General features: G+C 42.3%; 1 protein-coding gene across 1 annotated transcript; it reads left to right on the forward strand.

Annotated features, from left to right (window-relative positions):
* Positions 1–25,893, forward strand: wnt6b (wingless-type MMTV integration site family, member 6b). The gene is made up of 4 exons (XM_081367537.1): positions 1–583; positions 6,227–6,447; positions 12,835–13,139; positions 24,650–25,893. Exons 1-4 carry the CDS (start codon positions 504–506, stop codon positions 25,109–25,111), a joined length of 1,068 nt encoding a protein of 355 aa, XP_081223663.1. The 5' UTR covers positions 1–503; the 3' UTR covers positions 25,112–25,893.

Below are 25,893 nucleotides of genomic sequence, written 5' to 3' on the forward strand. Positions count from 1 at the left end.
AAGTGTGACGAGAGGAGCACGAAATGCCTAGACGTCTACCTGTTTGGATCAGGATGAGATCTGGAGCACTCGCAGAAGGGCGCGCGCACGCAGGTTCAGCACATGGCACTCAAGTCAACAGCTTTGCTCTTCAAAAGAAAAACTGAATATTTTACATACCAAATGGAAACGCTTTTTAAAAGTTCTGGCATTTTAGTAGTTCGAGAGGTTTGACTACATTCCATTAACCTTATCTAAGTGCACTTCTGCCTGGAATTCTCCTCAATTTATACGTTTTTGATGGATGAAGATCTCCAAGAAGTAATAATGAAGATGCTGACGACTCTCCAAGCGGATTTTGCGACCGTCCTCACCCGATGATGTGCTTCTTGGAAGTGTATTATCCAGGGGTGCTGAATCTTCTCAGATATTACCAAACTTTCGCACAGGACAAGCCGTTTTCATCTCTGGACTAGTTCTTCAACATCAGACGTACACTTTTGTCCTTCGAAAGCCATTTGACCATGACGATTCCACTTTCCAGAACACAACTTGCTCTCTTCTTTATCCTGCTTTGTCCAGTCAACATCATCGGGCTCTGGTGGTAAGTAGCCTAATATCTCAGGCGCGCGCTCAATTTCCTCTAGAAATTCCAGCAAGCTCCATATTTAAAGTTCGATCAGTGTGATTAGGGAAACTTCAACGTCAAAGCGTAGAGATGATCGAATAGAAAAATATGACAACACTCTTCAATCCGGCTTATCGCATAATTATTCTTTAAATAAACATCCCTAGGCACTTTTTACAATAAATGGTTCTCTGGTTCAGCAAATATCTCTCTTCTTATCAGGAAACCTCTTGTTGTATTCCTGAGTGGTTGTATGGTTTTCTGGAGGTTAAACATTTTAGGGACTTCAGATCAGTGTATTGGTTTTTGAATGCAGTAAAATATAGTTTGTTTTATAAAGAACTAAGCTATAGCTTTGTGGAACTTAAGGTTCTTTTGTGACATTAAGCTGTAAAACATTCAGTTTCTGCTTAACCTAAGCTAAGAGTGCATGTGGTGCAGTTTTGCTGATTACATGCAGAAAATGAATTTCTGTACACAATATTGTCTATGATTTGGTGCGTTATGCTCTATATGAAAACTATTCACTTCTAAAATACAAATCACTTTTCCATTTAGAATTCCATTCCACAAAATGAAAAATTGTTTAGAAGTTATTCACTGTGTTATTTACAGTAAATAATTGCACAGATTAATATTTGTGTAAAGTGCTTGATTAGTTAAAAGAACATTAATTGAATTTCTGGAGAAAAAAAAAGGTGGATCAGTAGGTCAACTCTAAAAAAGTGAATAGCCTACATTATAAATCTATTCAGAGAAATGTACTGTGATACCATAAAAGTTGTTGATCATAGCTTTCATTTGTGTGGGTTTACAAAGGGTTAAGCTGTACTCTGTTTCAGAGATAGACACATCAGGTCAGAGTTGGAATTTTAGCTGGACCTCCGGGCTGTGGGTGTCATCATAAAGTACTCCTTCCCTTAACACTCTGAAATGCATGAGTTTGACAAGAGGGAGATTGTTTGATAAACACAGACAATCCAAAGTTGACACATTACCTTTAACAAGGGTGTTGTTTAACTTTGAATGTTCACATTTCCACCTTATACAAAGTCAGCTGCACCTAATGCTCTCCGCAAATGTCTCACGCACACGCACACACACACACACACACACACACACACACACACACACACACACACACACACACACACACACACACACACACAATCTCCTTCATACACCTGGATGTCTAAAAAAAGTTTGCAAAGACAATGATGCTTTCTTTGGGGCATGACGCATGCCATCACAAACCTCTCGTCTGGTGCTGGGCTGTGCCGAGGGTCTCTGACAGACAGCGTGCCATTCACATGCTGAGGCTGAGAGGAGATGAAACGGAGGCAGATAAACTGGCTCTCAGGACTCTGATTGTGCTCTGATCTGCGGGGCTAGAGCTGAGTGCTTGAGGAAGCGATGTGAAGCCTCACCTCCTCTGGAGTCTTCGGGGTCATGTGCTGGCAGCCCGCCAGGAGTCTGTCGGACAGGTGTGCCTGTGCAGGAGCCATACCCTCTCGATTTTATGTCTGTGTGTGTACTCTAAGTCAACATTTTTGCATTTAAATGCCCGTGTGACCTTAATCCAATCTGTTCCTTCACACTCTTAATTATTCTGTTCAAACAGTGTTCTCAATCTCTTAAACGTTTTTGACATGAAGGCTCCCATTGTCCAATACAATATTCAAAGGCCCTTCATATAATATTTGTCAATATATTAAATCAATTAACCATAACTGTATTTGTGATTGCAGAATTTTCAAGAACTGTATGTTCTCCAATAAAACAAAAAATCATAAGAATAATAATTAAATGTTGCAAAAAATTATTCAAATTTATGTTTAGCTTACACCTTGCTTTATGTGTATTTTAGCATTTTAATTAAGTTACAATATTTAATGTAACTTCATTTAAATCATTTTCCTCGCCTTCTGATTGAGAACATCGGTGTTAAATGGATAGTTTACCGAAAAAGTGACAATTCTGTAATTTTTTACTCACCCTCATGTTGTTCCAAACCTGACTTTCTTTCTTCTGTGAAAAAAAGTTTTAACCGTTTTTGTCAATACAATACAAGTCAATGGGGTCCAAAACAACAACATTGGACTCCACTGACTTTTATTATATGGAGTGTTTTTTCTTTCTTTCGTCAGAATATTTTCTTTTGTGTTTCTCATAAGTAAGAAAGTCATACAGGTTTGGAATGACATGAGGGTGAGTAAATAATGACAGAATGTCTTTTTTTTTTTATCCACTTACAAGTCTCCTATTGGACCTAACCAATATGTGAGTGTGTCCCAGACTACACAGTCTCCTCTAAGATGTTCAGTCTGGGAGAAGCGAATCTCATTTGGAGAATGGAGAGATATCCAATCAAGCGGCCTTGAGAGATGGATCAGATAACGATTGGATGACAGCTGCTTGGCCCGTTTGGCCGGACTTACAGTGTTTCACCTCCGAGCATGCGTCTGCCGCTCTCCCGTTTTTCAGGTCTGTCATCTGCGTGTGACGGACAGCGTCGTGGTGATGGAATTGCGCAGCGCCGTGGTTCCACTCGCATGATTTAGTGGCGCACTCCAAGACGAGACTGTGCCATGGCTCTGCGCCATGCGCCACAGAAGTGAACCCAAGCCACTCTGTGCAGTTCCAGCCCTGTCGTGACTGACTTCATATCCAGCATACTTGGGGGATTAAGTAGGGATGAATTTCGCTCTTTCACAAAGTGAAAAAAGAAGAGACTTATCTGTAACCGCGCAATTCATAATGTAACCTGAGGTCTCAACAGGCGCAGAGGGCGACGGGTCTATGAAAAGATAAATGTGCATGTGTATGTTCGCACTGATTATTTGGATAACTTCTCTTAATCACAGTTCCCCCCCCTCCATTCCCCCTCTATATTATCTCTCTCATACATCATGGTGTGGCTGTTTTTGGATATTCCTGATTGCACAAGTTGGGTACATCCTTTTCCATGTTATGATTAGGCCCCATCTCTCGCTTATCACATACAGATAAAGGAGAAGGAGGAAAGAGTGGCTTTGAATAAAGCCGAGAAGATGATGGTTGATCATCAAGGGCATGTGGTCTTCCTCTGCTTAGATACCAGCCTTATGTGCTGACCTCGGATCAACATCCCCTATTAAAATCCTAAATTGAATCACTGTATAAGAAATGGCTGAAGTGATCGCCATGTCCAGATTGACTCTTTCTGCAGGCATGTTCCTTTGTCTATTGTAATGTTTTTGGCCATGGTCGTGGCTGGTTTCGATTAGAGCCAGGGAAGGGATGGTTCATCAGACGCAGACGAATATCTTCATCTATATATCACCCAAGCCATAATGTGACCACATATGCATCCCAGGGCCGCTTTTGTGATATTCAAGCTTTCCTTTATAAGCCAACGCTTTGCCTCGCCCCTTCTGACAGTGAAACAGGACTTGGAAAGAGAGAATCGCTCCAACACTGTCTGCTCTTTTACGAGTCTACACCTCCTGTTGTAAAATGTGGTTCCATTATTTGAGCAGTGATCCTGGCGCTGAGAAACTCACAAGTTTGTAGATAATCAGAGACTGCAGCAGAGAACATTGTATCTGCTTGTTCAGATCGAGATCTGTGAGAGATAACAGAGGGATTAATGCACTATAGGAACACTTACTGCAGAAATGAATTGGCCATAGGGAGACTTTTCTTGGTGAGCTTCTAGACTGTCAAAATCTAATTGAAATCAAACTTTTAACTTTAACAAGAATTTTAAATTTAATTCTTATAATTTTTTTAAAGGGAGTAATTATTAAATTAATAGAATACATATAATAAAATGTGCCATCAATAAATAATTAAAATGCATTCTTAATTATGGAGAATTTACACATGGGCCACATTGATATGAAACAATGCATTACTCTTAATTAGCTCAACTTTGCGTATTCCAAAAAACTGAATGCTATTTTACATGTGAAAATCAATATATATATATATATATATATATATATATATATATATATATACTGATATTGATTTTCAAATGAAAAATAGCATTTCACAGTATACAGTATATAGATATATCAATTATTGTAATAAATCATCAGATATTTGTGATGTATAAAAACTGCAGTTATGGCTTTACAGAAATGTTATTCATATTAATGCATAGTGATAGTGTGTAGCGTTAACTAAAATCCATCATCTCCTGCAAATTTTTGCTATAGGCAGAGTCCAAAATTCTCTTCAGGCACTGAATACAAGTAAAAATTGACATTGGTGAGTAGTAATTGCCAAGTGGCCTGTGACTTAGCAACAGCAACATAATACATGGTTTAAGTCAAACTGTAATAGTCAAGTCAAACTGCAATAGTCTGACACTCACGGATTTTAGAGACAAGAGTAATTAAAAAGAAAGACAAACTAAATCATTTTACCTTTAAAACTGCCCATCAAAAGATAATTGTTTTGTTGTTGTTGTTGTTTTTTAACCTGTACTTCATTCCTCACATTAAACCACTTAAACAAAAGCATTTACAATTAGAGAAACATTGACTGACTCATATTGTATGTGATGCTAAGAATGACACAATGACATATTTTTAATACAGTGAGGGAAAAACAGTTAATTAATTATTTTGTCATAATTAAATCAAATTAAATAAATGTACTGAATTTGGCTTTATAACATTTTTTTAATGTGCAAAGAAATGAATCCAATAGCACATATATAGCATATATCACGGCAAAACACACTCACGCTGCTCTATGTCCAAAGACTTCTGTTGAGTGGTCATATGTAAATTAAATATTAGGCCTATCAAGATGGGATGCATCACTTGTAAAGCCTGCTATCTCCCCTCTCATATTTCTTATCAGACCGCCATGGAAGGCGACTGGCGAGAGCGTTGGTTTGACTTTTTAAAACAAACTCGCACGGCAGATGAATGTTATTAGTCTGAAAGATTAGCCTTGACTGGGGTGAATGAAAAGCAATGAGGTATTCTCACAGAGCTCTGCTCCCCCAGATGGCAACGTAATGATAAAAACCGACTTCAGCTGCACGGATCACAGACGCTGAACTTCACTCTAATACGGCGAGAGTTATTAAAAAGAAAGAACCGAAGGATTGTGCCGTTCTTACATTACGTCATAGCGACTGTCACGGGAAGCTCTGGCAGCCCGCTCCACGCTTTGGACCTGAGGCCTGTTCTCCCATTAGCAGTTGAAATAAACAATTGATTCAAGTGTAAACACTCGTCTGTCGTCACTTTTGATAAAACCCAGCAATTAAGATGTAGCTTTTTTGCTTTAAATGTTATCTGTTTATGTTCAAAGGGGTAATACGATTACCGCTGACATTATAGTGTGTCTGACTCTAGTAGTTGTCTTTTTTCTGTTTATTTTCTTTGTCATCTGCAAGGAACAATGAGTATGCCTAAAAACCATGAAAAGCCTAAATGAATGAGGATCTGCTCAGACCTTAACCTGAACCTTGCAGTAAAGCAACAGCACATTAAATTTATACTTTATATCATTTAAAGTGGTTTGTGTGCCGTGCGGTTTGAGAAGATAACCGCACTTTATCTTGTGAAACCTTATGTAGTTCAGATGAGTCATCTGATGAAGCTTTGTTGGTTTCAGGGCAGTGGGGAGTCCCTTGGTCATGGACCCGAATAGCATCTGCAGGAAGACCAAACGTCTGGCGGGCAAGCAGGCCGAGCTCTGCCAGACCCAGCCGGAGATCGTCAACGAAGTTGCCAAGGGCGCCAAGCTGGGTGTGCGAGAATGCCAATACCAGTTCCGCTTTCGTCGATGGAACTGTACCAGCCAGAACAAGTACTTTGGCAAAATCCTCCAGCAAGGTGAGCATTTGTCCTGACATAGTGAAAGAATCCACTCTCCCAGGTTATCCACCTAAATTAAGCAATCTGGGCCTCGATTATGTGTCAGCGACGTCTCTTTGAGGGCATGAACTCTGGCCCTGAGACCCATGCCCTCTTTTCAGCATGTTTGATCCAAGTTCATAAGAGAACAAGGACAGCTGTTGTGTCCGGTTTACCTCAGTGCTCTTCTTCTGTGTTAAATTGCTCTCTAAAAACGATCCCCAAATTGCATGATCATTGATCTGCCACATTTTTCAGTCCTTTGAAGAGTAATAAACTAACGTAACCTCTACAATTATTAGGCCGTCCACTCAGGGTTCAACTCCTCCCTTCTCACGTTTGATAACTTGTTCAGTAGTGGCCATTATTTTACCCCACAACAGTCTAAAATGTCTGTCATTATCTAATATTTTGTAAACGCTTTCTTTTAAAGATCTGATGAACAGCCTAAAGGGCGAGTGTAAATGCTTTCCAAGATGCATTCGAGATGGATAGCAATCCGATTAAGAGGTGGTTTGATACTTAATAGGCACAACTCAACCTTGTGTAAATGCATCTTGTGGTTAAGGCCACAGTTTACGAGAAATCGTTAAATCCCCAAAATCAACACATCCCAGCAGGCAATAGCCGTCATTTCACCGTCTAGGTTAACTATACACCCGGTATAGTCCGGCTATGAGTAATCCACTTCTAGCCAAAATAACCTTGAATTTGGTTACATGTTGTTTTTGCCCAAAAAACTTGCAAGATGTATGGTTGGTTTCATTTCTTTGACATGTGCGTCTATTCTTGGGCTATGGTTAGACATCTATTACAATTTCACTGATTTCACTTAAATTTGCCTTGTTTTAGCCTAGATGTCAGGGCTGTGTTTGGATGGCTAATAGATGTCTTTTAAACGTAAAATTGCTTGCTGGTATTCTTACAACAACAGACAGCATTCTTGCATAATACAGTTTTTGCAACCATCTTTTTTGGCATGAGCAAATCATTACCGTAAAGGATATGTCAGTATGAATTTTAGATGCTGCATGTTGTCCACCTTTTCTTTTTTAAACAGTTTCATTAGTTGTCACCAGTAGAGGGCACTATTTTGGCTCAACATACTCTGAGATTGGTATGAGATTAGGATGGTCAGCAAATGCTGTGCCTAATTTGACTTGAGTTTTCTCTCTAGACATACCCATATCACAGTGATGTAGAGAGATGCAGGCTTGTCATATCCAGGTCTGGAGCTGAGAGTTCACAGTTTGGCCTCCAGTGTGGACGTGTTCACACACGGATTGCAACATGATTCCTCTGTCTGCATCAGCCCATCTTAGACTGAGCACTGGAGACTGCCTCACAAAATGGAAATTAATCATAAATTCCTCTGTGTCTATAGGTGAAGCTTAAGTGCTCTTCTGTTTTCATGCATTTACCACAATTACCATGAGACTCTGCTCTAATGACCACGTGTCATGAGAGTTCTGCTAAGGCAGGTTCACTTCCTGCACCGTGCGATAGGGTTGTACAAAGTGTCTCACATATTTCTTCCATTGCTAAATAACTGGGGGCTATTTTTTTCCCCTATTCAAACATGTAAACCAGAGCTTGTTTTCTTGGCCCAAGGGAGCGGCATTCTAATGCCAGAATTTGCTGGAAATGCTGCCGGCTGCTCTTACATGTTGTCTCTGAGGTTGTAATGAAGTCGTTAAAATCGCTCAGAGACAATATGCGGTTCCAATTAGAAACCCCAGAAATGATAAGGACACTGTGTGTGCGTAATTTGCCCTGTCACCTCAGGAATGCGCCTCATTATTTTTGCTGTCAAGACCCCTTGTTGCTTGTCTGTGTCAATGAGTGTATGGTATCGTGCATTGTCTGATGTACAGAGGTCACTGACATTTTTCTTGAGGTTCAGGTCTCAGAATGGCAACAAGCATTTAAATTCAAATTATATTTTAATTTACGGCACAAATGGTTGCATGGAGTCTAAAAAATAACTGAAATTTCCATACAAAAGATCTATCTATCTATCTATCTATCTATCTATCTATCTATCTATCTATCTATCTATCTATCTATCTATCTATCTATCTATCTATCTATCTATCTATCTATATATATATATATATAAATAGAGAGAGAGAGAGAGAGAGAGAGAGAGAGAGAGAGAAAGAAAGACCAGTGTTTTTATTTTTTTAAATGTAATTTTTACCCTAGTGAAAAAAAACCTTATTTCATACTAAGTATATTACAAATCCATTAACATATTTACTGACATATCACTTGAGACTTACGTATATAAAAATTAACATTTATTTGGAGTACTTCTTTATTGCACAATGCACATTTCTTAATATTAAGCCTAAAATGCTTAATATCACTATTAGTAAGGATAGTATGATTTCTATATACTATTAGATATTTAAAGTGTACTTACAGTATACTTGCAATAGTTCCACTTTAGCACAATCAAATATACTGAAGTATATCGTGAATAGTATATCTGTGGACTATTTCTGGATAACTAAAGTAGCCTACAATATTAGGTGTTCGAATTTAGCTGACTTTTAAGTATATCAATTTAATATACCAAAAGTAAAATTGCAGCATATTTATATTAAGTACGTAATATGTAAATGTATTTATAGTAAACTTAGCATTAAATTAAAGTATTTCAAATATATTTTAGTATTTTTATTTTTCAATTGGGTACATATGAAAAAAATTTGTTTTGTCATTTTTTTCTTTAATCACGTCTTATCTTGTGAGATACCATACCGAGTGTCATACCGTAGGTGCATGATCCCTCTGGTATTCTGTAATGGGACTCAGAGTTTCTCTCAAATTTTACTATCAGAAATAACATCCTCACATCAGCCATTTGTTCAGCAGATGTGTTCGGTATCTTCAGTATTCTGATAGTAGTGATCGTGAACTCACATTTGAACTCGTAAGCATGCGTGCATTCAAGAAAAGGGCAGGGAGAGCTAGAAAGAGGTAGAAAAAAAGATCAAAAGTAAGCTTATATATTAGATAACAATGCTACAGTGCATCTCCAAGCCCGGAGGCAAACCATTTTTGCCAGCATTAAAACTCTAAACTCTCTTTTTTCTATATAATCCCATTTCAAACCCGTAATGTATGCTACAAACCTAAGCACAAAACACACTGCAGCTTGGCATTCGCTTTATTTCCAGCCCCACTACTGGAACAGGTCAAAGGCTGGTGCACTCAGCATGAAGGACTGCATGAATATGTGTTATCATTTAAAGGGACAGCTAGTCCTGTTCTAAATGGATTCCTTGTGCACTCAAGAGTAACTGTATTGGACATATTTGAGGGCTGAGACAGTCCATTTGACGTCAGAGATCACTTCAGTTTGTTAGTGTGAAAGCGAATTCTCAAACCCTGAATCTGACTTTCTAAGTTCGCTTGAAAGGTGGTATAGGTTGCGCTTCATGTGGACCCTGAGAATTACACATATTATCCACGAGAATGTGTGTGTTGCTTCAGTTGCTTTCAGTTGATAAAAGTGGATCCCAGGTATGCGAGATCTGCACAGCATTAGAGATTTGCTCAACCCTCGCTGCATGCAGGCAGCACATGGTGGCAAAATAAATCAATCAAAATGATTCCCGCTAGTCAGCACTGGTAGAGCCGCTGGAGGGGCCCTGCCTTCTCTGCATCTCTTTTCATCCTGCAGCCCCATGCTTCATTGACTCAAAGATTGAGTATTAAAAAAATATTTGCTAATTCTCACAGAAGCCCCTTCTGGCATTATGTTCTCTCTCTCTCTCTTTCCTAGGCAGGCCTGGGCATAGACAGCTGCACAAAATTTGTTTGGAATTTGTGTCTTGGAGGAAAAAATAAGAGAGGGAGGTGAAATCAAGAGACTTTTACCCTCTGTCTGTCATGACAACCCCTGTCTTATGAATGTATTGGATTAGATTAGTGTGGATCCAAAGGGGCGAATTTAGTCTTTGTAGTAGTTAAAATGCTGATGATACAGTGTTTACAAAATATTGTTTGATCATGATATGTTTGACATTCAAAAAGGCTGAGGTAATATCAGGGTTCCAATAAACATGGAAAATCTGGAAATATCAGGAATTTTTAAAAGTAATGGTAATTTGAATTATGATTATAAGATGTCTAGATCTGCTTTGCTCTAACATATTTAATAAGCTAGTTGCTTCTGCAGAGTAAAACTTTCCCACAAGCCAGCATTATCACAGCAGTCTGCCCATTGAGGGTCATAAGTGACATTTGTACTGTAATAATGGTTTAATAATGGTTTAAATCTATTAATTTTAAAGATTTGACATTGACATTATTATTTCTAAAAATTAATATCTGAAATTCATGAAAGAGCATGAAAACCAGCAGTGCATGAGTGACAAGAAATTGGTCCATTAGTTTTTATTTCTGTTGTGTAATGTTAGGTAGCTCCGCCAACAGTGAGATCTTATTTGTCCAAAATCTCTCAGTTAACATTATTTACTTTTCTTGTCATACTATTGGTTAGTCCAACTTACTGTAACAATTTCATTGCATTACCATCTTGACAATGCTGATAAAAATGAGGATTAACAGGATCAAATGGTGAACATGATTGTGAGGTATACAGATAAACAGAGAATATATGTTTGCTTTCTTGGTGGCTTAAGAAGTAACAGAAGATTAATGGCTTCATTGAAGCAATGATGCACTTTCACGGATTCACTGAAGGATTCCTCATTCTAAGCAGTAACCTCTGAATGTCAGAGTCTTTTGAATCACAGAATCAGTTCATAAGAATTATTTGTTCATGAATCGGACTACACGGGTCGTGCTGTCTGAAATGTCAGCATGCATTGAGAAAGATCAATCATTGAATATAGTACATGATCAGGCATTGATCTTTTTTTTTTCTTATTATTTATAACGATATCCTGTAAGGGCTTATATATATATATATATATATATATATATATATATATATATATATATATATATATATATATATATATATATATATATATATATATATATATATATAAAAAATGCAGAGAGGCTGCTTCTCTTTAGAGTACTGCATTTTTGGATAGAAATGTAGTGAACAGTGCTCAGTTTATACATATTTCATTGGTGTTTTGTGTGCCAGAAAGCTACAGGTGATTTCAGGTGGAGTGTTGTCAGAATGTCCAAAGATGTATCAAAACAGGAACGCACACACATTACTTCACAGTATGAAGACAAAAGTGGGCGTGTGAATGGACAGCTGGGATTAATATCTGTGTGTGTGTGTGTGTGTGTGTGTGTGTGTGTGTGTGTGTGTATGAGTGAGTGTGTGTGTGTGTGTGTGTGTGTGTGTGTGTGTATGAGTGAGTGTGTGTGTGTGTGTGTGTGTGTGTGTGTGTGTGTGTGTGTGTGTGTGTGTGTGTGTGTGTGTGTGTGTGTGTGTGTGTGTGTGTGTGTGTGTGTGTGTGTGTGTGCGCACTCATGAGCTCTGATTCCATTTCACTGGCTTTAATGAATCCCATTCACCGAATCATGCAATGCAGAATTGGCACAAGACTGAAGAGTGACTGCACACTCACTGCATCCAGCATTTTACACAGGATGAAAGTCATTTCTTTCAACTCCCTTACTACAAGTTGCTAAACACATCTGAATTTGTTTTCAGAACGTATTATTAAATGTTAGCATTTAATAAATTCTTCTAGTGAACTGGCTCTGTCACTTTCTTTTAAAATAACTTTTTACATAATGTATAATGTAGTTTAAATAATGAAAATGCATTTATATATATATATATATATATATATATATATATATATATATATATATATATATATATATCAATGTTATGTTCACCAATGCTGCATTTATTTAAAATTCAGTAAAAACGGTAATATTGTGAAATATAATTTTCATTTAAAATGAATGTTTTCTATTTTAATATTTTGTACAACATAATTTATTCCTGTCATGTTTGGGTTGTTTGTTTAAAAAAGTTCTTACATATTGGAGCGTCGTGGAACATGATCTTTAACTGAAAAGCATACGGACTTGTTCACAATGCAGCTTGTTCTGTCCTCATATGACTTATGCCACAGTAGTACTGTCGTTGGGATGAGACTACCTTGTCACAGAAATAGCACATGCAGCTTTAGGATATCTAAAGTGCCATAATTATCAGAGTCAGATGTAACCCAGCCTTGGCCAACAATCAGAAGCTAACTTTGATGTCTTTCTGTCTCTCTCTCTCTCTCTCTCTCTCTCTCTCTCTCTCTCTCTCTCTCTCTCTCTCTCTCTCTCTCTCTCTCTCTCTCTCTCTCTCTCTCTCTCTCTCTCTCTCTCTCTCTCTCTCTCTCTCTCTCTCTCTCGTCTTCACAGACATCCGAGAGACAGCGTTCGTGTATGCCATCACAGCAGCGGGTGTGACGCATGCAGTGACCCAGGCCTGCAGCATGGGGGAGCTACTGCAATGCGGCTGCGAGGCCACAAGGAGTAGAGGGCCTCCCCCTCGTTTAGCCAGTATTGGCCCAACCGAGGGGGTCAAGTGGGAGTGGGGGGGCTGTGGGGACGACGTGGAGTTTGGCTATGAGAAGTCCAAGCAGTTCATGGACGCCAGACGGAGGAAGGGCAAGAGTGACATCCGCACACTGATAGACCTTCATAATAATGAGGCTGGACGACTGGTACGTTATTTCATGTTTATTTTGTTACAAATACCTGTAGGATAAAATTTTTAAAACAATTCTTGCAGTGTTTACCCAGAGTTAATAGCTTTTTATAAACTGTATAAATCCAATCCAATAATTGGCCCTATCTATATATTAAATTTAAATATATTTTAAAAATAATGTCGTAACACTACACACTACCATTGAAAATTTTGGGGTCAGTGGGGGGGGGGGGGGGGGGGGGTTTGGTTAATATTTTTTATTCAGCAAGGATGCATTAAATTGATCAAACGCAACAGTAAAGACATTTATAAGGAATACATTTTTATAAAATAATATTGACAAAACAATGTGCACCTTTAACTACATATTATCAAATAAACAACCAGTCAGTTAACTCTTAAGTCTCAGATTACACTGTGTTGTCTGTATCACAATGTAGATGCAGTAAAATTGTCGTGGCGGTGTGGTATGATACTGCAGGAAACTTTGTCAGACTTTGTACGTTATTCTGTACTATATGCATGTGCAAGAGCGATTAATGATACAGAAATCAAGTGTAGCGTCAGTTCTGGCAGGTCACGTTACTCAAGCTCGCATCAGCTGACTCTCAGCTGATCCACGTCTACCTATAGGAATACAACACCCATAACAACATTCATATAAGCTCCTTCAGTATTATCAACAGCTATCGTGTTTCTCAGGAGCTAATTACCCTCCTACATCCCCAGCTCCTCCTCTTGTCCAGTCAGGATTTGGCATTCTGATTCCCCTTTGAATCAGACTAAATTCTCGAATTATGTTGTACATTAAAATTTTGAATTAATGATATCTGCAAAACATTCATGTTGGTTCTGTTCTGTTTACCCTAAAGGTGATGATACACAGGGCAACTTTTTGAGCAATGTTGCTGGGCAATGTTGCCATCAACGGGCAACCAGATGAGAGACAGGGCCCACGACCAATCTAAATTATCCAGATAGAAATGTATTGCCCATTTTCAATGGGAAAGTGCCCAAGCAACAATCGCTCTGCAAGACTGCCCAGCAACATTGCTCAAAAAGTTGCCCTGTGTATCATCACCTTAAGAGGGTTATTGCTGCTCTACCTGCTCTTAGCCATGCTAGGCTGCATGGATGCGCAGAGGGTTCTTGCTTTTCAGAACTTTTCAGAATGCCGCAAACGCACCGCAGGTCATGAGACAAAAACCAACCGATAAGCTTGCATTTCCGTAACAACATCGAAAGCTCGGCCAAACAGCTGATCATAGCTGTACAGGGCGGGTTTTTATTTCTCATCTCCATAAATATATCTAGTAGTAAAGCTAATGCAAGAGCTAGAAATCATTAATCCTTTGCTGATACTTCCTCGTCATCATGGAGAGCGCAGTTCATGGTTGCATAGCAACGACAGACGCCATGGGAGCGCAAGCACTTGTGGAAAGAAGGAGAGCGTTTTTAGACGCGATATGTGAACGGCCCCTTACAGAGTTGGCAAATTACGATATTTTTGTCATCCTTGATGAAATACTTCCACACATCTGATGTGTGGTGTCTGTTGATGACGTTCGCCATTTTGAATTCATTTATGTTTAATGGGCGCTCGAGTAGTCGATTGTTTCCGACAGCGCCGACCAGTATCTCTCGACTACTCGATTAGTCTGTGCAAGCCCTAATACATATCAACAACAAACAAAATTAGGAATTGTGATGACTAGCCAGATAGCTATTACAGTATTTACTTGCATGTTTTGCACAGTGTTTTGTACAGCAGCCTCAGTTAGTACCTGTCACCCTCATGCAGGTTTGGCGTAGATGTGTGTTTTGTTTTGTTTTTTTTCATATTCTTGGTACGATATCACTGTAGATAGATTTTTTGCATTGATGCATAGATGATACAAGCACAGTCGTGTGCTGTTTTGCCTGTACAATCCTTCAAAGATAGTCAAGCTCAAATGAACAGATGGTGCACTTCAAAAGCCCAAGCATGGATGAGCTTGGAAATGTTATGGAAATATACTTGGCAGAAGCTGAAGAAGACAGTTGAAACTAGTTTCCCCAAATCACTACTCTCTCCGTTCCTTATTGTCTAGGTCAATTTAATATATAAAGGAGTGTCATTTTTTTTTTAACTAGGGCTTTTAAAATGAAACAAGTAAATATTATTAGTTGACACATCCAGTTCCTTTCCGAGTAGAAAATAGTCAATAATATTAATTTAATATGAATTATTTATGTGCAATATGACACTGAGCAGAGGTGATATTCAGCAGTGTACTTTTCTCATCCCATTCACAACATGAGCAACATACAAATGCATAGAAAATGCAAAAACAGTAATGCAGATGTGCAGTAATTCAATAATAAACTTTAATGCCTTATGGACATTACATCATATGTGTAAAGATATTACACATTAGATTTTCCATAAAGAAAGTTTTCTCCATTTATTGAGAATGTCTCAGGATACGACTGTAACCCTGGTTCTCTGAGAAGGGAATGAGATGCTGCGTCATTGTCATTGACGCTTTGGGAACGCCTCTGCTAGAATTTATCTGAAGCACGAGTGTGAAATCAGTCCAATGGCATGACGGAATGTCACAGGTGGGTGACGTCAGGACCAGGAAGCTATTAAGTGCACCCACACCAAAAATTGTCAGCTACTAATAGGCCAAAGCAAGTCAATCACAGGGATGCAGGGAGACGCAGCGTCTCCTTCCCTTCTCAGGGAACCATGGTTACAGTCGTAACACGAGACAATCCATTTCGAGGGAACTCACGCTGCATCATCATCATTGAAGCTTTGGGAGCGAAAATGCCCAAATCGCCAGAATTAAAAGTGCCTGTTTGTGTGAATCACTGCAAGCACACTAAGACGAAAGCACCTGTGAACCTGGTGTAGCTCCCAGGTCCAGATTGTAGAATCTCACAAATTTGAGCGTAGAGGACTACCCTGCCGCATCACAAACGTCTTGAACTGAAGCCCCTGATCATAAGGCCTTATAGGCCACCATACTTGTTAAGTGCGCTCTGACAGCCAAAGGTGAGGGCTGTCAAGAGGCCTCATAAGCATGAGAGATAGCCTCGACTATTCACTTGCTCAGAGTCTGTTTGGTTGCTGGCAGTCCTTTCTTGGGCGAACCAAAGCGAACTGATCCGATTTTTTCCACAGTGCTCTCCCTGGACACACTGAATTAAGCTTCTGCTGGTCTGAACTTCTGAAAGGAGGAGGACAGAAGGCCTGCAAAATAATAGGCCATGGCACATTAGTAGGTACCTTTGGCAAATAAGCCAGTCTGGGTTACAAGAATGCCTTGACAATCCCCGGTGTAAATTCGAGGCACATAGGGGACAGGGCCTGGAGGTCTCCCACTCTTTTAAGAGACGTAATAGTCAGAAGGAATACCGTCTTAGGGGTCAGAAACTTCACTGGTACGGTTTCAATAGGCTCAAAGGGAGCCATAGACAAGCCTTCTTGCACCACAGCCAGGTCCCTAGCCAAAATTCCAGTGTGGCTTGCAGGCCACAGCCTTAGTGAACCATGGAGGAAGCGTGTCACTAATGGGTCTCTCCCTAAAGACTCACCACCCAAAGGTGCGTGGTAAGCAGCTATGGTCTTCAGAGTGAATGGAGATAACCCTGCAGAGAACCGCTCTTGCAGAAACTCCAGCACTGTACCAACCGACCAGTTAACCTGCTGGGGTCGACAAATGCTTTGGTGGATTTTTACAGCTTCGTACAGCTCTTTGCCTCGTACAGCTTCCTTGTGGAGAGACCTGACTCTATGAGTCTGGCCCCCTCAGAGGCAAAACCCACAGTTTCCATAACTCTGGGTGGGGGTGAAAGATTAAGTCTTTGTGGGTTGCCCCTCGGGTAAAACACCTTGGTCTTGAGCCACCACTGTAAGGGTCTCATGTACAGCAGGCCAAAAGGAATCACGTTGGATACAGCTGCCATCCGACCCAACAGTCTCTGAAACTGTCTGGCAGTAAGTGACTGGCCTAGCTTCATCTTGTTTATGGCTGTGAGAATCTAATCGATATGAGCAGGAGACAGACATGCCTGCATCATCATCGAATTTCACACCACACCTAGAAAAGTGGTTCTCTTACGAGAGGTTCTCTCGTATTGCGTAAGTTGCTTACGCTACGGGTAAAGTCATCTTTTCTCGAGATCTGAAGCCAAAAATTATCCTTAATTTTGTATTTATTGTCAACGCAGTGTGGCAGCCAGCAGACCATAGCAGGCTGTATCAGCGTGCTCATTGGCTGACCTGCGGCAACTGCAGCAGCCTACCGGTGAGCCCTGCGTGACGTCACGCCCAATGAGGGCGCTTTGCGCCCTCCACGCGTCACAGCCCGCCAGAATGGGTGCGACTTAGCGTATATAAGGAAGGACTCAACAGGCTGAACTCTGATTTTCATTTCTTCAGCGAAGCTCTTCGCATCGCTGGATCTTGAGAGCCGCCGCCGTCGAAACAAGCAACCAGCAAGCCCAGGAAGCGTCTGAGGAAGCCAGCCGTCTTCGCCGCCTTCAGCCATCCGTGCCTGCTACGCCATCCGGCGACATATCCTTTTCTGCTGTGTGTATTCGCCCCTGCGACACACACTCTCTCTTTATCTAAAAGAGCGCGAGGTGTTTTTATAAAAATCTCAACTTGGCCTCGAGTGGTCACCACCTAAAGAGCCCGCGCCGAACAGACTCGACGGCTGCTTTCTGCATCGCCGCCGCCAAACACCCGCGTCCAGGACTGCACCCTTCCTGCCAGAACTCCACGCTGAGCTTTCAAAATCGTGGAATGCACCATTCTCCGCGAGAGTCCACTCTCATGTCTCCTCGGCGCTCTCACAGGTTGACGGCACCGCCGAGAAGGGGTATAATTCCATCCCACCCAGTGGAAGAAGCGGTTGCAGGGCACCTTTGTCCGCCCTCTGGATGGCGTTCAAAGGCTGCCCTCCCGTCCAAAGCCTGCAGGACTACATCAGCCCTTGTCGGCCACGCTTTCGCCGCCGCCGGACAGGCTGCCTCAGCCTTGCACTCCATGGCAGTTCTTCAGATCCTCCAAGCCGATCTCCTCCGTGAGCTGGATGAGAAAGGCTCGGATCCTGCCTCCATCACGGATTTGCGCAGCGCAACGGATCTCTCCCTTCGCGCCACAAAATCTGCTGCCCAGGCTCTTGGAAGGTGCATGTCCTCACTGACCGTCATAGAGAGGCACCTCTGGCTGACGCTCGCCGACATGAGGGAGTCCGAGCGGGCTGTTTTCCTCAACTCCCCACTCTCCCCCACCGGCCTCTTCGGCCCCGCGGTTAACGGGATCGTAGACCGCTTCTCGGAGGTACAAAAGACCACGCAGGCTATGAACCTTTTCCTGCCTCGACGATCAAGCTCAGCTGCACGCCGTCCTCGGGACCAGCCTGGGTCCAGCTCAGCCTCCGTATTCGCAGCGACGACATTCGAGATCACGCTCGACCAGCCGTAACAGGACGCCTCCCCCGCGGGGACCCCGGCCTAAGATCGTGCTGAAACCCGAGCCCGCAAAGACCTCCTAGCAGCTCAAAGGAGGAAAAGACGGCGACCCAGAGAAATCTCGAAAAGAGCATAATGTCTGGTTGTCCGGCTCACGCCGCATGTGTTTAATAATAAAAAAGAGCTAGAATCAGAGTGACTCAGAGCTGCGTTTCAGCACTGAGACCCTGGTTAGCGGCCGACTGGTATCAGCAGGGAGTGACAATGGGAGCCTTCTCACACCGCAAAGTTATCTCGACAGACGCCTCCAACTTAGGTTGGGGCGCTCTTTTCGAGGGCAGACCGGTCTTTGGCCTGTGGTCAGACCAGGAGAAATGCCTCCAAATAAACTGTTTGGAGATGATAGCAGTCGAGAACGCGCTCAAATGTTTCCTCCCACACATACGGGGCCACCATGTTCTAGTCCGTTCGGACAACATGTCCGTGGTGTCCTACGTGAACCACCAGGGCGGTGTCAGATCCAGGAATCTCTGCAAACTGACAGAACGCCTTCTCGTTTGGGCTCATCACTCGTTGCGCTCGTTGAGAGCCGCGCACGTACCGGGCCACAAGAATGTCGGCCCAGACAGACTGTCCAGAGACAACATTCCCACGGGAGAATGGTCTCTGCACCCTCAGACAGTCCAGTCACTGTGGCGCCTTTTCGGCAAAGCGGAGGACGACCTTTTTGCGTCAAAAGACAACGCTCATTGCCCGAGATTCATCTCGAAGAGCGAGGACGCGCTGGCCCAAACCTGGCCCAGCTGCCCGCTGTACGCTTTCCCTCCGATATCACTGTTACCACAGGTAATCAAGAAGATCAGGGAAACGCGCCACTCAGTGTTCCTCATAACCCCGCGATGGGAGAACCAAACCTGGTTCCCAGAGCTGGTGAGGCTGTCGCACGTAGCCCCATGGCCGTTCCCGGTGAGGAAAGACCTTCTCTCCCAAGCCGGTGGATTGATTTGGCATCCCCATCCAGAGCGCTGGTCTCTGCATGCGTGGATAATCAACGGATACCCGTTGCTTTGCCAGAGGAGACTGCAGATCACGCAGTCTAGAGCTCCTTCTACGAGAAGACTCTACGTGTCTAAATGAAGGAACGAGCTCATCATCCGCTTCTTTAGAGGAGCCAGGAGGATGAACCCCCCGCAGCCCCCCTCGGTTCCTATTTGGGATCTTTCTTTGGTCCTAGAGGCCCTGAAAGCGTTTCCCTTTGAACCGTTAGAATCCGTGGATCTGAAATACCTCTCGCTCAAGACCGTTTTTCTTATAGCTCTGTCTTCAGTAAAACGTGTGGGGGATCTACACATGCTATCTGTTAGCCTTGCATGTCTTCAGCACCCCGTTCGGACCAAATGACTCTAAAGTCATCCTCAAACCGAGACACGGTTACGTCCCCAAGGCGTTTGGCACTCCCTTTAGGGCGCAGATCATCTCCCTATCGGCTCTGCCAGCATCCAATAGCGAGGACAGTGATAACCTCCTATGCCCCGTCAGGGCGCTGAGAGTTTACATCACGCGCTCCACCGCCTTCAGGCGTTCTGAGCAGCTCTTTGTTTTGTTTGGCGGGCGCACCAAGGGTCTCACCGCCTCGAAACATAGCCTATCCAGATGGATAGTGGACGCTATTGCAGCAGCTTATGCGTCAAAACACCTGCAGTGCCCTATGGTCATCAAAGCCCATTCCACGAGAGGCATGGCTTCATCGTGGGCTTGGTCCAGCGGGATTTCTATCCACGACATTTGTATGGCGGCAGGCTGGGCCTCCCCCTCTACATTCGTGAGGTTTTATAACCTGGAAGTTCCCGCCCTGCAGGCTAAACTTTAATCAGTTTAATCAGTGATGTGTATGTTCTGCCCAGTTGTCATGTGCAGGCTACTTTCACGTACTACTAGCTCTTCTTGTTGAGCTGCACTAGGGATGAGATTCTCTATACATAGACCGGCGGAGCCGCTCTGTATTTCCCAGTTATATGCTTGTGCACTTGCGCTGGCCCGCGTTGCTGGCCGCCTATTCTCCATACAGCTGCCAAGAGGGTGAAACTCTCTATACATAGACCGGCGGAGCCGCTCTATTTTTTTTCCCTATTATGTGCTTATGTACTTGTGCTGGCCCGCGCTGCTGGCTGCCTTTCTCCACATGTTTATACATAGACCGGCAGAGTCACTCTGTATTCCTATGAAGTGCTTATCACATGTGCTGGCCCGCGTTGCTGGCCGCCTGTTCCCGCATGTTGTGTTCCCCGGGCTTCCCCGGGACTCATGACTCATAATTTTTGGCTTCAGATCTCGAGAAAAGATGACTTTACCCGTAGCGTAAGCAACTTATGCAATACTCGTTCCCTCTTCTAGAGAGAACCGAGGTTACGTTAGGTAACCGAGTACGTTCTCTGTGCTGGAGACAGCACACTTTTCTTGGCATTCCGCCTTAACCCCAACTCTGTCATATGGGCGAGTATGACATCTCAAGGCTCAATCACCATCTGTTCCAATTGTGCTAAGATTAGCCAATTGTCAATATAGTTTAACACGTAGATGCCCCAGACTCACAGCGGAGCCAGAGCTCCATCCACACATTTCGTGAAAGTGCAGGGTGATAGAGCTAGACCGAAGGGAAGGACCCAATATTGGTACGCTTCGCACCCAAAAGCGAAACTCAGGAACTTCCTGTGTTGTGAAAGGATGGATATGTGGAAGTATGTGTCCTTGAGATCTATCATGATAAACCAGTCCAATCTGATTTGAGTCACGATCTGTCAAAATTTTGAACTTGAGCTTTCTGACTGAGTGATTTAACTGGCGCAGATCTAAAATGGGACATAATCCCCCATCTTTCTTTGGAACAGTGAAGTACAGGCTGTAGAAGAGTTTTTATTTCTTGTTCCATTACCAAAGCCTACTCAGGGCCCACGACAGTGGTCAAAACCCCGTTGAAACGAGGTGGATGACTCCCGATTTGGATTTTTTAGCCTCTTTCTACAGCCTGCAGGACCCATTTCCACACTGCCAGATGGTCTACTAAGGGAACCAGCCTCTTGAGACTGGTCTCTGGTGTATTTCGAGTAGTCAGCTTGGCGCCCTGAAGCAAACTGGCAGGGAATGACTCAGCTGATTCCTCTATTTCCCTCCTTAGAGGATGCGAGTGTCCCAACGATGAAACATCGAGGGACTGACTCAGATGCATTGAGACAACGTCTTGTGCCTGAGATATGTGCTTGCTGGAAACTGCTGCGCCCAAAAACACCACAGGTGGCGGGGTTGGCAGAACACCCCCCTGAGGGCACCGTATAATGAGGTGTGGACCACTCTCCCCTGGAGGGGCCTGCCCTCCGCCCAGCAGCCCCAGCGATCTGAGTGTGGCAAGGGAGGTAGCTTTTGAACCCTGCCACCACCTTTTTCGCCTCCTGGAACCTCTCGACGACAGAGTTGACTGCATCCCCAAAGAGACCAGGATGGGTAAGTGGAGCATCCAAAAGAAACAACTTGTCTTTAGATTTTATATCAGACTATAGTTTTACTATATAAAGTTTTAGTTATAAAGTTTTACTATAGATGCCGTGGCCACCAGGGCTGCCATAGAACGGTACACAGGGGATGAGGGTGGCGAATCCTCAGATTCCCCTGCATCAATGCTCAGCACATCCACCTTCTCAGAGCTAGAGAGCTGAAGCACGGGGCTCTCACTCCGGGCAGAAGAAGCCACAGCGCAGGCTTCCAATCCCAGCAAGACAGCGCTGGATGCTGAGGGTGTGGGCAGAGAAAAGGCAGAGCCGTCTCTAATACTCTGCGATCCATTTGCGAACCCCATGATCTCAGCTGGGCCGGAACCACGGGGAACACTAGCCTGATCACCCCTCTCAAAGAGTGACAGGCAGGAGCGGAGCCTGCGAAGCTGTCATCTCTCGCAATGCACACAGTCAAGATCCTCAAGACCTACATGCTCTGCTCCCAAACAAACAATGCACAAATCTTGTGTACGAGGGCAGGGAGGTACACACGACTTAAATGACTGTTTGCTCACCATATGTCTTGTACTTTGTACTTTAGGACAAACAACACTAAATAAGACAAACAATTTCACACAGAGTGCTTGCTGAGGCACAGAAGCCGACAATGTTTGGTCTGGGTGGGCTTTATAGCTTCCTGGTCCTGATATCACTGCCTGTGACGTTCCATCATGTCATTGGACTGATTTCACACGCAATCATGCAGAGGCATTCCTAAAGTGTGAATGATGATAACGCAGCTCGAGTTCCCTCGAAAGGGAAACACCTGCTCCTATAGAGGCATGTCCTTTAGTGTGTGTTTGTGTGAATATGGATGCTTGCACTGCAGTTCCAATAATTTTCAATCAGCTCTAAATGTTGCTATGAATTTTAGTAATAACACAGAACTGAATGAAAAAGTTTCAACGTCAAATCAAATAAATTAATAAAAGGTGTAATATTTAGGAGAATCTATTGACAGAAATGCATTATAATATACATAACTATGTTTTCAGTGGTGTATAAAGACCTTACATAATGAAACCATATGTTTTTATTACCTTAGAATGAGCCATTTCTTTCTACATACACTGCGGGTCCCCTTACATTAAAGTCACAATTTTGCACTGCCATGTTTCTACATTAGCCCTAAACGGACAAACTTCTCTACAGAGCGCGTTTCGTCACTATATTGTTCTTCATGCAAAGAAGCTAGCTAAAGTGAACAAGTAACAATAATATTCTCAATAACATATCGTTTTACTGAATAATTAAGTAAATATAATTTACTGTCTCAGACGGCGACATCTTCCTGTGTTGGCCAACGTAGCTTCTCTATGTGCTTGTCGGTTGCAATTCGCAACCTCACTGCTAGATGCCACTAAAATTTACACACTGCACCTTTAACATATTTAACTTAATAATGATTAAATATTTAATTGAATGACACACCTACACTACTGTTCAAATATTTGGTCAGTGTTTAGCAAGGATGCATTAAATTGATTAAAATTGACAGGAAAGGCATTTATAATGTTACAAAAGATTTCTATTTTAAAGAAATATGTTTTAAAATATAAACTTTACAACAGTTATTTTAAATTGTATTACTATTTCACAATCTTACTGATTTAACCGTATTATTGATCAAATAAATGCAGCCTTGGTGAACATAAGAGACTTCTGTCAAAAACATTAAAAGGTCTAACCCCAAACTTTTGAACGGTAGTGTATTTACATTTTCTGCTATATTTTTTCATGGTATAGTGTGCAGAAAAAAACGTTAAGTGTGAGTGTGTCTGTTAAACCTTTTAGCCAGTGCAAAAGGAGTTTAAAAAAAAAAACTCTTTGGAAAGCAACCATTATGTTGCAATTACTGTACATTTGATGCCTCTAGTGGCATTTGTGATATCTACATTGTAGCTACTTTTGTAATACTGTACAATGGAAATATCTGGCGTATGTGTGCACTAGATTATTTTGAATATCTCTTGAGATGTATGCAACAAATCTTTTCTCAGTTTACTATTTTATAGTTTACAATACACTATTATTCAGTAGTCTAAATAAGTCCGATTTATGATGTCCTTTAAGCAATCATCAGTCGGCCAGTTGCCAAACCCTCATATTAGTTATTCACTAGTATCAGTAGTGCTTCATCTTCCAGGGGTCACTGCCTCACAGCCTCAGGTCCTGTTAGTAAGGGGTCAGCCACAGGTAAATAGGCATTAAGGAGCAAGTTGAGGGCATGTAGACATGTTTGGCAGATTTGTTTTGATTTTCTTCTACAGTACGTTGTTTTTTTTTTTTTGCAAAGAATTGTTTGGAATTAAAGTGAGAAAAATGTTAATGCTGCATTTATCAGATGTTTATTTCAACAGGTATAGAACTGTATGAATCTGTTTTCAAGCTCTCGGATTGGCTTTCGGGTGGCTGGAGGCTACAGAGGGAGGGGAGAGACAAGGGTAAATTCCTTCTAAATAGCTTCTCCTTTTATCTCACTGAACTATCTTTGTGTCTTGAACTGCAGGCAGTGAAGAATTATATGAGAACTGAATGTAAATGCCATGGGCTGTCTGGCTCTTGCACTCTGAGGACCTGCTGGAAGAAAATGCCTCACTTCCGCGAAGTGGGCGATCGCCTGCTCGAGCGCTTCAACGGGGCATCCAAAGTGATGGGTGGGAATGATGGTAAGACTCTCATCCCAGTGGGGCAGAACATTAAACCTCCAGACAAGCAAGATATCATCTACTCAGCCGAGTCACCGGACTTCTGCCTGCCCAATCGGAAGACAGGTTCCTTGGGCACACGCGGGCGAATGTGCAACAGCACAGCGCTGGACGTGAGCGGATGTGACCTTCTGTGTTGCGAGCGGGGTTACCGGGACGAGACGGTAGTCCTGGAGGAAAACTGTCTCTGCCGTTTCCACTGGTGCTGCGTGGTCCAGTGTAAAAAGTGCTCGGTCAGGAAGGAACTGAGTTTGTGTCAATAACTGAGAACCCTTGTTGGTGGGATTGAGTAGAGCGATTTCGAACAAGGAAGTGGTGCCAGTGTCAGAACAAAAGAATCTAGAACATTCCAGATTCGTGCTTACACATTTCAAACCCTGAGGCTTTGGAAAAGCCTAGAGGAGTGTCTGACTTGTGAGTCACCCCTCAGAGAACCCAGGACGCTATAGTCTCAATGATCACTCAAGACTCAAGGGGTTGTTTAGCTGTGAAGTCAAGACATTCTGAAATTCTTATCAGCAGATTGAGAAGGCTTTTGTGCATCTTTTTCTGTTAGATCAGCCCTATATATTTTATGAGTTTAGACTGGAAGCACATCCACATCAGCAACGCAGCCACTGTGTAATGGCTGTTCATGCTCTGAAGTGACAGAACATCAAGAAAGTGATATTTGGCATATCGCTGGATATGAAACAAAGACTGTTATTTATAAGCATTTTATATCATGACTACTTCTTGTGACTAATGCCCTGTTATTTTCCTTCAAAAGCACTTTGAGAACTTTTAACAGAAAGGGTAACAGGCCATTTTACTCTTAAACTCAAAGGTAAAAAGCAAATGCAAGAGATGCAACATGTAAAAACTATTATGTTTGTGAGATATTTAATCTGTGGGGCTTTTAATGCACTTTTACTGATACTGATCACTATTTTTCATTGGTTTGCTCCTTAGTGAAATGCATTTTCAGTGGTTTGTTTCAGTTTTGGTTGTTTGTTAAGAGTTCTTGTGTAAGAGTTCTTCTCTTGACCTCATATATATGCTCTGA

Source organism: Scardinius erythrophthalmus (genome assembly GCF_964197995.2).
Source record: "Scardinius erythrophthalmus genome assembly, chromosome: 6".
In the NCBI taxonomy this organism is placed as follows: Eukaryota; Metazoa; Chordata; class Actinopteri; order Cypriniformes; family Leuciscidae; genus Scardinius; species Scardinius erythrophthalmus.